The sequence below is a fragment of the Cyanistes caeruleus genome, chromosome 3 (genome assembly GCF_971803275.1).
Source record: "Cyanistes caeruleus chromosome 3, bCyaCae1.hap1.1, whole genome shotgun sequence".
In the NCBI taxonomy this organism is placed as follows: domain Eukaryota; kingdom Metazoa; phylum Chordata; class Aves; order Passeriformes; family Paridae; genus Cyanistes; species Cyanistes caeruleus.
The window spans coordinates 96,632,539-96,647,724 of NC_141703.1; the positions used below are offsets into that span (position 1 = coordinate 96,632,539).

At 40.4% G+C, this 15,186-nt stretch overlaps 1 protein-coding gene across 4 annotated transcripts in view; it reads left to right on the plus strand.

Moving 5' to 3' along the window:
• ALCAM (activated leukocyte cell adhesion molecule) overlaps window positions 1-15,186 on the plus strand; it is a 114,495-nt gene that overhangs the window by 76,249 nt on the left and 23,060 nt on the right. For all 4 annotated transcript variants that reach the window (XM_086883209.1, XM_086883211.1, XM_086883210.1 and 1 more), the window contains exons 2-6: window positions 3,530-3,630; window positions 6,311-6,530; window positions 10,549-10,613; window positions 10,994-11,081; window positions 11,923-12,105. In XM_086883209.1, coding sequence (XP_086739335.1) covers window positions 3,530-3,630; window positions 6,311-6,530; window positions 10,549-10,613; window positions 10,994-11,081; window positions 11,923-12,105 — 657 coding nt within the window. The remainder of the gene's footprint in view (window positions 1-3,529; window positions 3,631-6,310; window positions 6,531-10,548; window positions 10,614-10,993; window positions 11,082-11,922; window positions 12,106-15,186) is intronic.

Genomic DNA, 15,186 nt, shown 5'->3' on the forward strand with positions numbered 1-15,186 from the left:
CCTGCTGGGATCTTTCTCTGAGCCTTCATACCTCATGAAACTGCTTTCTTCCCATGTTCTAACCAGTGTGGAAGGGTCTCCTCTGGCCCAGAGTTTCTTCAGCACTGGATCAAAGAGAGGGAAATGAAGTAAATCTCAGCCCACTCAAGCCTCTTATGTGTGTAAAGAAAAGGAAGGAAAGTGATGCAAGTGTAATTCGGACCGAGCAGGTAGAGCTGCTCTTGGTGTACATGGGACAAGATCCTGCCTCTGAATTACTGGTGTTATTACAGCATTAGCTCAGTTTTAGAAGACAACATCTGAAAATCACCTAGGGAAGCTGGCTGAGCTCTTAATTAGCTACAGAAAGGTGCACCAGAAATAGAGCAAGGCAAGGCATGATGTCCGGTGACGTAGTGCCATTCCCTGCCGTCGCCTTTGCGCCCTCCTGCAGAGTTAATGAGAAGTGAGGGCCCTGGCATTGACCCTGTGCTGTGTTAGGGCATGGAACAATTTGTCATGTATTTGTAGATCCTGCTTTCATTGTCTTTTTCTTAGAATGAGCTGGAAATTTCTATAAAGAGGCTTCACAATATGATGGTTGGTAGTACAAACTGTCATATCATTAAGCAATAATTTTCTTCATTCCACCATTTTACAAATCTGTCTAAGAGCAACAGAGAGAGGAATTACCAGTTCTGTTGAATAGAGTTGTTTTTTGTTTTGTTTTGTTCTTTTCTTAAATGTATAGGTTGGTAGGGTCATTTTGTGGAGATTACTGCAGTTATTGCAGTGAAAGTTTGCAGCTATTCAGTTAATTTCCAGTCCTTCAATGTGCTAGATCTGTTGCTACAGAAGTGGGATGAGAATATTTTGCAGAAGGATCTTTTGTATTCTTGCAAGGACTGTTTCTCTGTATTCAAAGTAGAACATGTGTCTTTCTGGTTCTTTGTTAACAAATTCATAGAAAACTCTGTGATTTTAGTATAGGCAAAATTTATGGCAAGTCATGATTTTGTCTGTTTTAAGAAATGCCTTTCAGCTGAAAGAGTCCTAAAATCAGAGGTCAGTGTTTCCCTTTATCAGACCATTCATCAATTACCTACTCTGATTGCTTTTCTCCAGAAACATCTTCATTCACCCTCGTGAGGCTGTTTGTTGAGTGTTCAGTAGTGTTTACTTGCTGCCTTAGCGATTTTGCAAGGGCTAAATCTAGAAGAGAGCAGCATTTCAGAACCTAGGGGTCGTTTTTGCCTCTGACAACGAGCAGTATTTCCCCTAATACCAAAAAGTATCTCATATCAGAGGAGCAGGTTTTTTTTTCCATATGATGCCAAATAACCATTACTGATTTCAAATTACTAAATGACACTTAGCTGGAATTTGAACAGGTACTAACCAGTTTACTAATTTAATGTATATTTACAAGTCTGTTGTAGTTTTGCTGCCATGGGAGATGACCAAAAAAGGACAAAAAGGGCAGCTTTTTCTAGCTGTAGCAGAAAGATGAAAATTAGGATTCAACTTGCAGAGCCAAAGTTACATTGCCCCCCTCCTGGTGATCAGAATGAGGATGAGTACAAGAAAGGGCCAAGGGAAAAATTTCTTCCAGCTTTGAATTTTACTTCCATTTAATTCCACTTGATATTGTGAAACATTGCTTCTGTTTCCATGAAATTGAAGTTAATCTTTTTAAAAGTTTTGTTTCATTTTAAAAGATTGCTCTTACTCAGCACCACCTAGTGGAATGACCGCTATTGTCATTTAGGGAACTGCTGTTCTCCGTGAGCCATAGAGAAAATTAGAGCATCCAGTCCTTATAGTGTGAATAATGCTTCTAAAGCATGCTTGTGACTAATTAAGTAACAGCATCAGAAAAGTTCCCAGTGTTTTAGTTGAAAGGGAGCCGAGTGAAGGAGAGAAAGTTCAAGATAAATGTGGGTAGTTTTGCCTGTTATCTCTTGGGTTCCTTTAGTCCATTAAGCTCCAGCTGGCTTTTCTGCCTTAACCGTGTGCTTCTCTAAGGAAAGATTTTGGAGTACTGTTTCTTTGTGCAATATCACACAGCACAAGCCCCACAGCCTCATTTGTCACTCTGATACACATGATAAATACAAGCTGATGTTAACAGTGAACTCTGAAGTCCTCACCCAAGAAAAATGCTCTGGAGTCTTTGTAGCTTAAATTGCAGGCAAGGAATTCAGTGTTTGGCTCTTTGAAAAGACATTATTTTCTCTAAAACAAAAAACAATCCCTTGTAAAAACCTCCCCATGGAGTGCATCTATGCACTGTATAGAATTGTCAGGTCCTGCAGGCAGCTGCCTTAGGACTTGGGTAAAGCAAAGGGGTCTGTGGCTCCAGTCTTTGGGGGTGCATGTTTCTTTTTCCAGCTATAGAAAGGAATGGCTGAATCTCCAGGAAAATTAATGGTTTTAGAAGGAATGGATGATTATCCTCAGAAACACCTGGCTACATCATCAGCATCTTACTTTACTCTCTTAAGTGCAGTTCCTTTGGCAGCAAGCCCTTAAGCTGCAGTTGCAAATGAAAAGACAGCAAAGGGGGAGATCCTGAATCTCTGGGCAAAGAATCTGACAGAAGTTGCAGATGTGTGGCTGAGAGAAGGCAAACAGCACAGTCTCTGGGCAAGCACTAGAGGCAAAATCCATCTCCAGTGCAAGGAGCAGCAAACAAGAGGCAGCTAAGAAAAGGAGGAGCAAAGTTGCACTGTAGCAAATGCACCACGTTGTAACATCTTGCCCTTTAAGCTTCCTTGCATTTCAGCGCTTCATCACTTTAGGGGCTGTTGTTTTTGTTCAATTCACATGTTTTGGACAATGAAAATAAGTGGGTCAGTTTTATTCTGTAAATTTGTATGCATTAGCATAGTAACATTGTGCTGAGGTTTCCAAAAACATTGTTCTTAAATAATTCATATTTATCAGCATTTCACTCATTTTTCCGAAGTCTAAATGTGCAGACTCGTTTGTTGTTTGGTTTGGTTTTTTTCCCAGGTTTTAGGGAACACATTTTATACACATATAATAACGCATATTTATATTTAATATTCAAGAAATCATTCCCTTTTCTGTCACCATTTCCTATGTTTTTAATTTTATGCAGCAGTCTGAGTATCACTTCTTTGTTGGCTTCCTCACAATATTGTGTTGTAATGAGGCAAAACAGCCTCTCCAGGGTGTTTTTTTCAGATGAAGAAAATAAAGGTTTAGGGATTTTCCCCTTGTAAAAATTGAGACAATCCTGATTGTAGTGTAGATATTCATCTGATTGAGTCCTGTTTGGAAATACACTTGGCTCCTATCGACTCTGGCAGGAAGCATGGGTCCAAAAATGTCATAACATTCACTTAACAAATTTAGTGACAGGAGCTGTGTTTTGTTTCAGGTTTGAGGATAAATCCTACATGCTGGAAAATAACCATTTGCAAAGGAGCTGCTGTTGCAATACGTGTAAACCAAATATTAGCTGGTATATGGGAATTCAAGAGAACACTTAAAATTGTTTCCTCTCTTTCTGTTTCTCCTCCAGCTCTGGGATTGTACACAGTAAATGCAATATATGGAGACACTATTACTATGCCTTGTCCTCTAGAAGTACCAGATGGTCTTATGTTTGGAAAATGGAAATATGTAAGTATATCTTTATATTTATTAGAGCTACTATAAGATGGTGTGTATTTTTTGTGAGTCTATGTGTGAGATTTTAAGATTCCAAATGATGGAATTTCTCCCTCATATATGAAGCCATTTATTCCTGTGTTTGTAAGACCGCAAGATTCCAAGCTGAATAATTTCTGCCAAGCGCAGATTAGAGGTTTGAGGAATTAATCTCATTGTTGAAGAGAAATAATTATTCAGGAGTTCTCTGCCAACCTGTATTAGAGATCTGGCATGTTTTCCTGTCGTGTCTCGCTCACTTGACAGAGCCACCGTTGTACATTTGAGCACTTTTGAAGTCGGCTGCCTGAAGCAGAGCGTGCTGCATCCCTGGGAAAAAGCACTGTCCCCGTCTTTGGTTGATCTGACAGTCACTTGGAGCTGTTTCAGGCTTCGTTGTGCTCAATGCACAGCAGAGAAGAGAGCAGAGCTGACCTTGGGAGCACTGCTGGTGGTTTCACTGCCGTTTCTGGCAGGGAGCAGGTGCTCTCTAGGTGTGCTGGTCAGCCTGCAGTGGGAACACCGCAGGATGAGCTTCTCCTGTGTATGATCGCTGTCCCAGGTCACAAGGAGAATCAGCATATCAAAGTCCAAGGAAACCTGGAAGCATATGTGGATAAAAACCCTGGGATACCAAACCCCTTTTGCTTCTCAGACTCTTTTGAGACAAATGGTTTTCCTGCCTCTGTGAAATTCTTCTAAATTTCCTCTTCTCAAACAAAATGTACCTGCAATAATAGATAATCTCTAGTGGATTTAAAATTATGTAGTTCTCTCTTTTTGCAAATGGATTCCACCAGCCTATTTTTACAGGAGAATGAGCTGCCAGTGGTGGCAGGAGTCATATTTTCCCCCAGCTATTTCCTTTTTATCTTTAGATTTGCAGCTTTTGCAACCCACATCCACTCAGTAGTTCTTTTTCCTGCAAATGCTTTTCAGGAAATGAAGTCAGAAGTCTGGGGAGAATCTTTCCCCAAAAAGGGACAGTAAAACTGTTTCATGTGAGTGTTCAGAAGATGGAGTGCCTACATTTTGCAGTATCTTTTTCAGTCTGTTGACTTGGGAAGACACAAGTCCATCTCTCTGATAATGCAAGGATATTCTGAAAAAACGAAACACATTATCTCTTTCCATTGCATTTGGATTGTCTGCGTTGGACAAGTACCAAGCAGCAAGTGGAGATGTTGCAGCTTCTTCTAAATAGAAAGGGATGCAAAACCTAACATACAAAGAAGCCTATCTAAGTTGTTATTGTATGAAATTGCTGGCAGTCCACACAACCAAGGGAAAGTGCTACCTTATCTCTCAGGGCACGGCAACGGAGATGGTTGGATTAGGTTTTTTTTTGTCAGGTGATTATTTCACTGGAAGAAGGATGGGCTCTGTTTTCTTTTCTACTGCCTCCTGAGGAGCAATTTGGGTTCCTGGTGGGAACCTGGAGAGATTTGCACCATGGCAGTTGTTGCTCACTTCAATGTCTACCTGTGTGTGCTGGCAGCTGGGTGGGCTGCAGGAGTTAGGAGCTCATTTGCACCTGACAGCCAGCTTGTCAGAGTATGGAGTCAGGACAGTGTTTTCTGTGTGACAAACATTAGAAAAATTCAAAGCAGGAGAGGGAGAAAGACTGTATGGGAATTTAAACTTCACAACCAGCTGATGCCTCCTGCTCCCTGGCCAGCTGTGACACCACTCATCTGGTCACAGCATCATCATGCCTTTGTGGGCTCTGCAGTCCAGCTCTTGAGGTATTGTGCTGGGAGCACTACTAACATCAGTGCTGCAAGGTATAAGGGATAAAAGAGAATTAAAATTTTCCAGCACTGGGCACAATACTGAACATAAAGATAGAATCAGTGTTTCACCTCTCTTTAAATACAGGCAGACACTGTGTGTCCCTGCTCTGTGCATGTGTTTGTGTAAGGAGGAAGGAATCAAATCCTATAGAACTGCCCCTGTAACTTTGTCTCTCATAAAAATGTTTTGGTGTTTTGTTTTTTTTTTTATATGAGGGATTTGTGCAAGGCTGTCAACTTTGTATTCCTTCTTGGGATGGCAACTGCGTAAGAAGGATGTCTAGAAAACAATACTTTGCAGATTAACAATATTTGATTGTATGCATATTCCCACGCTACAAGTTCTTGAGTCCTTTAAAGACAAAGGGAAAAAAAAGCTAAGAACTAATTCAGAATAAAATAGGCAGTTATGCCTGATTAAATCCTGGATTTGAAATAAAGTCTAAATATCCTAAATAAACAATATGAATATGTAAAACAATAATGAAGAAAGGAAATTGGAGCTGTTGAGACTAGCTCACACATGCTTCTATTTTAAATACTTTTTCATACAGACAGTGGTGAGTGCTGCCAAAAACACCAGCTTTTATCAGAGAAAGCCCTTTGGTGTGCTGAGATTGAGCCAAAGGATCGAAATAATTTCTATTGATGATATTCTCAGTGTGTACCATGGCAGTCCTAAACTAGCTGTTACTACACTGGATTTCTTCTATGTACAGCAGAAATTAATCAGGAAAAAAAAAAAATCTGATACAATTTTCAGATTTTTTTTAATTATAGGTTTGTACTAATTGCAAATCTTCAGGAACTTCTAATTGACTCTTTATGCAAAATAGAGGTGTTTATTCTTTTTATTATAGGAAATGCCAAATGGATCTCCAGTATTTATTGCCTTCAGATCATCAACAAAAAAACATGTACAGTATGATGATGTACCAGACTACAAAGACAGGTTGAGTCTCTCAGAAAACTACACATTATCCATCAAGAATGCAAGAATCAGTGATGAAAAGAGATTTGTATGTATGCTAGTTACAGAAGATGATGTTTCCGAAGAGCCGACGATAGTCAAAGTTTTCAGTAAGTAAATCCAGTTGTTACTACCACCAACATTCATCAGCATCTGAATCATAAATTACAGAAACTTTTGTTTAAGGCAGGATTAAAGCCAAGAAAGTAAGTTTGGCTCAGTAAATTACTAAGACTAGCAAATTTCTGCAGCTTTCAAAAATGTAATCTACTGGTGGCATTTATGTAACAGGACTGCCTGCACTTGCAGTTTATTCATGATAAGTGCTGGCTCAAAGAGAATTTTAGGCTTTGATAATGACTCACTTATGTGATGTCATTTGGCCTTGGAAATGAAAAATGTAAAATTAGCATTGATTATTTTCCATTTGTTCTCAGAGCAAATTCTTCTGCAGGAGGGAAACATTAACCGTGTGCAGTCTGTAGGATTATTTCAGGGGGGAGGTTTGAAGCGGCTCTGAGCAGCTACTGTGCAACAGCACAAACTGTGAGGGAGAGAGCAAGAGGCTGGAAAATGAGCCACCAGCCCCAAATGCTTGTTTTGTCCCCTGCTGAATGGCAGGAAGGTAAAGTACCAGTCTGCTGCTCTCCCCTGGAGCACAGCAAGGTTCATTAGTGTGTGGTATCACTACAGCTCGATGGTAAGGCTGGTCTGCAGTGCCAACCCCAGCCCTGTGAGGCACAGCCAGCTCAGAGCTCACGCAGGAGAGGGACAAGCCTGGTCCCTTCCTGGTGCTGATTCAGAGCAGAAGTGTAATCCATCAAACCCTGAGTCAGCCTGAGGAGGTGTCCATTGTGGCTTTCAGGGACACTGGGCTGTGACTGCAGTGTCTCATCTTCCTTAGCTTCGTGTTTTTATATGGCTTTTGGCCTTTGCTGCTCTTCAGGTGCAGATTTACACAGTCACAGTAGGTCTGTTGTGGGAGCACTCTGTCTGCAGGGATGGGCAGCTTCAAAGAGATGAAAAACATCAGCTTGAAAAACACAAATTCGTGTCTTGGAAAGGCAGCCTTCTGCTTCTGTCAGGTAGAAGGTGTCAGGGAGTCCTCAATGATGTCTGTGCTATCAGTCACATAAATGAGTTTAAAGCTAGATTAGGAGCCAATAGTAATTCCCTCGTTTCACTTTCAATTTGGCTGCAAGAACAGTTGAACTAATGACAACAGGGAGGAGTGTGCTCAGAGCACGCATAGTAAACACAGTGCTTCAAAGGAAATGATAAAGAATTATCATGTTTACTTATTGCACAGTAGTAAATATGGAGATTGAGGCAGTGGTACACGGTAAAACGAAACGCTAACTGCTTGAATTACTGTGTACTCCACTAAGCATTAACACAATGCTAGCTCAGCCATGGAGCACAGCTTGTCTGGTTTATTCTGTGCATTAATTCCAATAGAGAAAGCTTCTATTTACTAAGGAAGATAAGAAGGGAGGATGCCACATATTTAATATGGCCAACTTAGCGCTGCAAGAAAAATTAGATTTGTGTTTTTTTCACTTTGCGTTCACAACTTTATTTATGGTTCTCTTAACTTTTTTTTGCATTTAATTTTCTTGAGTCTAGTTTTTAAATTCCCACTTTTAGTTGCTTGCTTGCTTGCTTTAATTGCAGAAGAATTAAGAGTAGCTGGCAAGCTTCATTTATTTAATATGGGGAGTTTCTAACTCACTGAGCCACAGGTACAGAGCTAGGCTGCTGCAGTGTGACCCTCATAAACCAGAATCTCACGCACCTGAAACTCAGCTGCATCCCAGAAGTCATGACTGATTCTGGGTTTTGCTGGAGCTTGTTCCATCCTCAGCTGTGCAGCCTGATGATCTGGGGACTAAGGAGCTGAAATGGCTCACTGCTCAGGTACCACCTGCTAGTCTATCTCACTGACTACTCAAACAAGCACTACCAGCTTTCCAGATGGATCCTGTCAGCAACTTTTTTGTGGAATTAAATGGCCAGTTTCCAAAGCAGAGCAGCCCAGCCGACAGGAGCTGCTGCCCTGCTGCACCGGCGCTTGGCTTTTGTAGGCAGTGAATTCTTTTTCCCTCCATTATGAAGCTTATATAGAGTTGCAAAGTACTCTGGCAGGCTCTTAAGCTGAGAGATAAGCAGTGTGCTGAAGTTGCAAACCCACCAAAGTGGGGTTTGCTGCCAAGTTGAACATTTTTTCTCGCTTCAGACGCTGAGCTGGTAAATGCCAAGTCAGTGTTTTACAGTGAATTACCTTGGTGCACGTGCAGCGGCTGCGGGGATCTGGCAGCGGGCGCTTCCTCTCGGAGGCTGCTCGCAGAGAGCAGGTGGCAGCCTCTCGACAGGAACATCTGCTCAGTCACAGAGCACTCCAAATGGGGAGAGCCCCACACAGCAGCTACACAGCAAGGGGGCCTCCCTTTCCCTCCCAGGATCACTGCAGGGCACACCAAAACCAAGGTCTTCTCTAACCAGTCCTTGGGGAGATGGAGACCAAAAGAGGCAAAGCTGAGGTGGGGGAAGGTGTCATGGTTTGATCAGCTGGGGACTGGGATGGGCAGGCAGCTCTCCCTCTTTATAGGACCCAAAAAATCTGACCCAGAATGCCTGCTAATGGTCTTATAAAACCACATTTTCTTGAATTGACATGAAAATATTTTGTCCTCGACAGGTTCTTATATGGAAAAGATCAACCTTTTTCCTTTAAAGCTAACTAAAGAGAAATAAACATACGTATATCTCCCAAAAATAAAAATCTTTATTAGTCCTTTGAAGAAAATATGACGGTATTAGTGTATAGCTTTGACTGTGTCTTTTGTTTGGTTTTGTTTTTTTTGCCACAAGCAAAGTTATTTCAAAAATGTCAGATGAATAGCTTCTTTTATTCACTTTCATTTCCCTTTTGACCTGATTTTGTTCCATCCTGGGGTAGTCATCCAAGTGAGGAGTATTTGTGCATTTGCACGTAAACACGCACACAAATAAAATGGATTGTTGGGAAAACACACAGGCTTGTTACCTCTGTGACAACAGGAGCAGTGCATCTGCACATCAGTAACCTCACCAGTGTGTGCAGAGACTTCTCTGAGACAGTGGGAAGTTCACTTAGGGCTGGGATTACCGATGTACATGCAGTGTTTCAGAGGAAGCTTGGGTTGGGGAAGGCTTCTGTAAGCTGACATGGTTAAGAATGTTTCAGTCTGTAAAAATAGGCTTGTTTAAACAGATAGAGTGAAGAGCCTTTCCTAACTGTATAGACATTGATTTTTTTTTTTCTTTTTTTTTTTTTTTTTCCCCTTCACTCTTCCCCTCTTCTTTTAAAATTGTGGGGAAAACTGTCTCTTTTGGAGATAAAAATTTGCATTCCGGGCTTCTGGCCAAACTGTTTTAACAGACAAGTTATATAGTCCCTAGAAAGTAGTCTTTTATGATGGAAACACTGATAGATCCTCCACTTTGGCAAGCTAAGAGGTCTATCTACCATAATAAAAGTAAATAAGAAGACTAACTGGCACTGAAGGAAAAGTTTATTTTTTTTAAGAGAGTCATAACTAACACAGAATTGGTTCAAATAATTACACTTTTCTCTATCATCTGAATTTTTTAAATGTAATAATCCCAGTTAGGAAAAATAAACATTGGAAGAATGATCAGGTTGAATTTGTTCCTTTATAATGTTGACAGCTCAGCTACAGTAATACCTGCAGGAAAGCTGCTTTTTTGTTTCTACTACAGTTTCTGTACTACTGGCTCCTTCTCCAGTATGTGTATTCTATAAATAGATAGATCAGATCAGGTTCTCTCCTCCTAAATGGTGAACTAGTCTGTCTGGCTAAAAGCTGTATTGGCAGAGTACATGGAAATCATTATGGAAGGTGTGACACATTTAAAGTGAGAGTTTGCTCTTGGTTTTTTTTGCTAATATTGAAATAGAAGTACCTCACCTTTTTTTCTTTTAATGAGAAATTGTAGGTAAGACTGTATCAGGCTAGATTATTTTGTTCCATTTCAAAAGTCCACATATTTTTAGTATTTTTTTTTGTTTTTCAAACAGCTGTTTGTGCTCCCTTCACCAGTACTTTTATCCTATTTATGTTTTAGAACAACCCTCTCAACCAGAAATCTTACATCAAGCAAACCTCTTAGAAACAGAGAAGCTACAAATGGTAAGAGCAGCATTCTCCCTCACAGTTATGTTCCCAACAGCTGCCTGAAATGCCTTTACTTCTTTACAGGCAGAGGTGATGGCTCAGAGAGGTGAATGAGCACCTGCCTGTGAGTCTATAGCCAGGCTGAGCACAGAGCAGATGCCTTGCCACTACTCTATTTATTCCTGATCTGCAAACAAGGGCCACCCTGATGTTAGACCCACCACCTTCTTCCAAACTCTACCTCACCAATTTGATATGCCCTATTTTAAGAGAAGTGGTTGAGGTTAAGCATTTGAACTTCCTAGAACTTTTGACCCAAAACGACGTAAGTAAGAAGAGAATGATGTTAAAACTTAGAGGAGAAAACAAGTGACTAATTCCTGTCTGCTTTGCAGCTTGGGGAGTGCGTTTCAAGAGACAGTTATCCTGAGGGCAATGTCACGTGGTACAAAAACGGGAGAGTTTTGCAGCCCGTGGATGATGGTACGTTTTTGGTCATGGCCAGTGTCCCTGGACTCACACATGGCTGTGTGCATGAAGAACTGTGCTTGTAAGGGTTGCTCTGCCTTATTCTAATGTCTTGTTCCTTTGAGGAAAACTGCTCACATGGAAAGATACATCTGGAAGGAGATGTTCGGGTCTCTCAGAGTACCTGAGCTACACCACATAATCCTTCTCTTTTAGTCCCAGTTTTAAATACACATCACCAGGAGCAATATTGCCTTTATTACTGCTTTCACAAAGCTATTTTTGAGCCTATGTAACTAATAGAAACCTGTATCTAATTTCCAACCTCTGATAAGCTATAAACTGTCTCAGTTTCATATCTGCTCAATGTTGTGGTTTGGACCATACAGGCCAACATCTTGTACAACTATTTATTTTCCAGGATATGTAAGAACAGCTATGTTTTTTCCATCTTTTCAACTTCAACAGACCAATAAGGCTACAATATTTTTCCTTCCATAAATTAGAGAATGATTAAAAAATAAATATGATTCTAATTATTTTGCCATCATTTTTGAGGCTTTCTTTCTGTCTTACAAATTAGGCTGATATTTGTACTAAAAACCCCAGCAATTTGCAGCTTGTTTTCTTGTTTGGATTTGATTTAAAATGTTTGGTAGGTTAGGAGTGTCTTGTTGGTAAAATGTTTCTGGTATAGTTCAGTGGCAGTACTAGAGGACAACTGTACAATCTCTTGGGTAGCATGTCATGTTTCTTGTGTTTGCAGCCTGATCTCAAATGCAGAACAGGCAATAGCATACAGGAAAAATATTTCAAATTCTGTCTGTGTGACACTGCAACATTATTTCCCTTTCAGTTGTGGTCATAAATTTGCAAAAGATTGTGGACAGAACAACTGGACTCTTCACCATGACATCGTCTCTTCAGTACATGCCAACAAAGGAAGATCTAAATGCCAAGTTCTCTTGCATTGTGACTTATTATGGACCATCTGGCCAGAAAACAATGCAGTCTGAACCAGTTGTCTTCGATGTTCACTGTAAGTTACCTAAAAACATCTTTTGCTGTACAAAGTCTACCTCTGGGGCAGGGGAAAGTAAAATCAGAAGCAGTTTGCAAAATTAGAGAATTCTTGGCTATTGAAATGGTTTATTCAAAACTGATTTACATCAAGAAGGTCTGAGTACATTACCAAGGTCATTCTTATTATCTTCAGATTTACCTGAGATTTCATTTTTCCTAACAATAGAACACTGAATATCAAGATTCCATTGTCAAGAGAAAAGTGATAGCCATAAAAAGCTACAGTGAAGTAGGCTTTTGAGAATTTGAAGAGAAGTTATAGTGGTTGATAAAAGTGACTCTCTGTGCCCCCTGAAATACGTAGTAAATACACAGTACAGTTTTTAGTAAACTCAGATGTTTTTCATCTTTTCAGAGCCAGCACCAAGCAGTTAATGCTGGCTGTCTACCTTGCACAAAATGCTTCTCTACAGCTGTAAGATGCTGTGTTTCACGTTAAAAATGTATAATTTGAGTACTGGTAGACTTTTAAGTCTTTTTAAGTAGACATTTTTCTACTTTTTAAGTAGAGAATTTAAATAGAGAATTGCTATTAACTGGACTGAATTCTAAAGCAGCTTCCTTACTGTGTTACTGACGGATGTGGAAATCATAATGTTCCTTTGAATAAACAAAACAGGCTGTTGGCAAGGAAAGATCAGAGGAGGTGGCAGCACTTAGAGACCAGGGAAAGAGACATTTCAAAATCTTGTAAAATGACAAGTCTGAAGGACTGTAGAAGGCAGCAGGTCACAGCAGGATGTAGAGGAACAGGAGACAGACAATATGTCCAGTCAAGTCTGCACACTTCAAGTAATACCTCATCTTATAAAAGATGAATCCCTGTTTTGGGAATGATAGAGTTTAAGTGTACAGTCCAGCATCTATGTCCTAGCAATATGTTGTATGACAACTGTGTAATCCAGCTGAAAACCAAGAAAGTAAGGCACTGGATTTCTCCAGCTAGTGTGAATGCACCATTGGCTTGAAAACAAAAGCCAGGGGCTGGAAATGCTGTCTATGTTCTGCCTAGACATACAGGCAACAATAGTTGCCTTTCCTCTCTACAGGTAAATTTTGTTGAGCAGCAGGGTAGGGGGATCAGTTTTGACCTTTATCAAATGAAACCAAACCTTGGAGCAGCTGGTCTTTGGTTTCATCTGAAGTTAGGGTTCTCTTTTTACCAGCTGTTTCTCCAGAATGACGACCAGCAGAACGAATAGAGAAGAGCACCTCTGGGACAGCTGTTGCCCATGGGAATACCACAGACATTTCAAGCCTGCAGACACCTATCCCATCACTTTAGAGCTAGTGGCATTTCTTACTTTTTTCATTTTGCTTTATAAAGCTGAGTACCAAATTTCACTGTGTTTTTTTCTGTCATTTGTGGAGGACCATGAATAATTCCTGCTGTGCATGGCAGACGTTCCCAGGAAAGAAATGTAATGACCAGAAAGTATTTGTTGCTATTTCTTGCCAAGAGATGCTGTGCTGTCCTCGTTTCCCCTCTGCTTTCATGCATTAGGGCCACTTCACCTGTTGAGGGTGAGGCTGTTCCAGATTTCTCTGGTGCATGTACTACATGCACTTGCAAGTAAGAGCTACCCAGTATGAAGGGGAAAAAAGGCTGCATGGCTCTGAGATGGTCACTGGCCGTGTGTAGTGTGCCCTCTGCATAAAGATTTAATGTTTGATAACCTAGCTCTTTCAGTCCTGGCCTGGTAATACACAATCTAATTAATTCCAGCAGTGTGCTGCTAATAAGCCAATAATGGGAGGCAGGCACGCCCTTCAGCACTGAAGAGGCCTCAGGTATGAACTTTGGCTTTAGAATGTGGAGTTACCAATTGTCTTTCTGAGTATTTTCATCTGCTGTAGCTTCAGTTCCTTACTCTGAATAAATGCATCTCCAAGTGAATTCTTGAAATTCTTCATTAATAGGTGTCCAAGTTTCAACAGATATGTTTCATGACTGCTGTTATTTGATGATAATGACCTGTCTGATTTGCTTTCGGTTTTTTAATTTAATTCAATGTTCCTAATTAGTTTCTCAGTAATTGTGATTTTTTTTTAATTTGTCAAATACAATGCAGATTAAAAAAATGGCAGACTCCAACTCTTAAGAAATGGAAGTCTTCCAGCCTTTTTTATTTTAGATTTGATGATATTTTGCATCTCCAAAGCAATAGAACAAAATCATAAAGACCTGCTGCTCATTCCTTGCAACATCTTCTAAAAAAATGGGGAGAGCATGACTAAAATTATGCCTTCAGAAGATTTTTTTCTTTTAAAGATACGTCTATTCAGTCAGGATCTAAGAAATGCTTTATTGTTTGTTTTGGCTTTTTATTTTATCTTTTGCATCGAGTTAGTGCAGTCTTTAGTACTCAAATGTTTAATAGCTAGTTCATATCCTGGAAGGAGCCAGTCACTGTAACCTAGTGTGAGAAGAGTGAATTAGCTCTTGCTGTGTTGGATGTTACTTGGATTAGGATAATTTAACTCAGCTAGCAGCAGTTACGTGCTTCATTTTGCAGCTGCAAGCAAGGAAGCTACTGAAAGCAAGGAGTACTATGAGAGAAGTCTTGGAACTGGACAGGTAGATAGTATCTCAGATGTTTAATTATCTAGGCTCCAGTTACGTGGAGTTCTGCTCAGCATTGATCAGTGTAAAAAGATAATATTTGTTAAGCAGACTTCCCAGTTATGCCCCTTTGTTAGGTGTCTGTCCTGTTGTGGATAAACTGCTTTACAGAACAGATCAGAGTCAAATACCCTTCGCTCTCAAGCTGTTTCCAGCATTGGTGTTCTCCTTGAAATGGCACAGTGGCTGGGATAGCTCTGGGGTAGCAGCATTCATTTACTAAATGGCTGCCTTTTGGTGCTGGCTCCTGGAATTTTGCTCTTGTAGAAAGCAGAATCTTTAGCAGATTTTGCTAAATCACCGAGTAAGATGGGCCAAGTCAGGCATATGTACCACTGAGAGGCAAAATGTGCCCTCACCAGGCTGCTCCTGTGCGAAAGCAGGGGAGTACATTATTCATACCAAGCACCACTC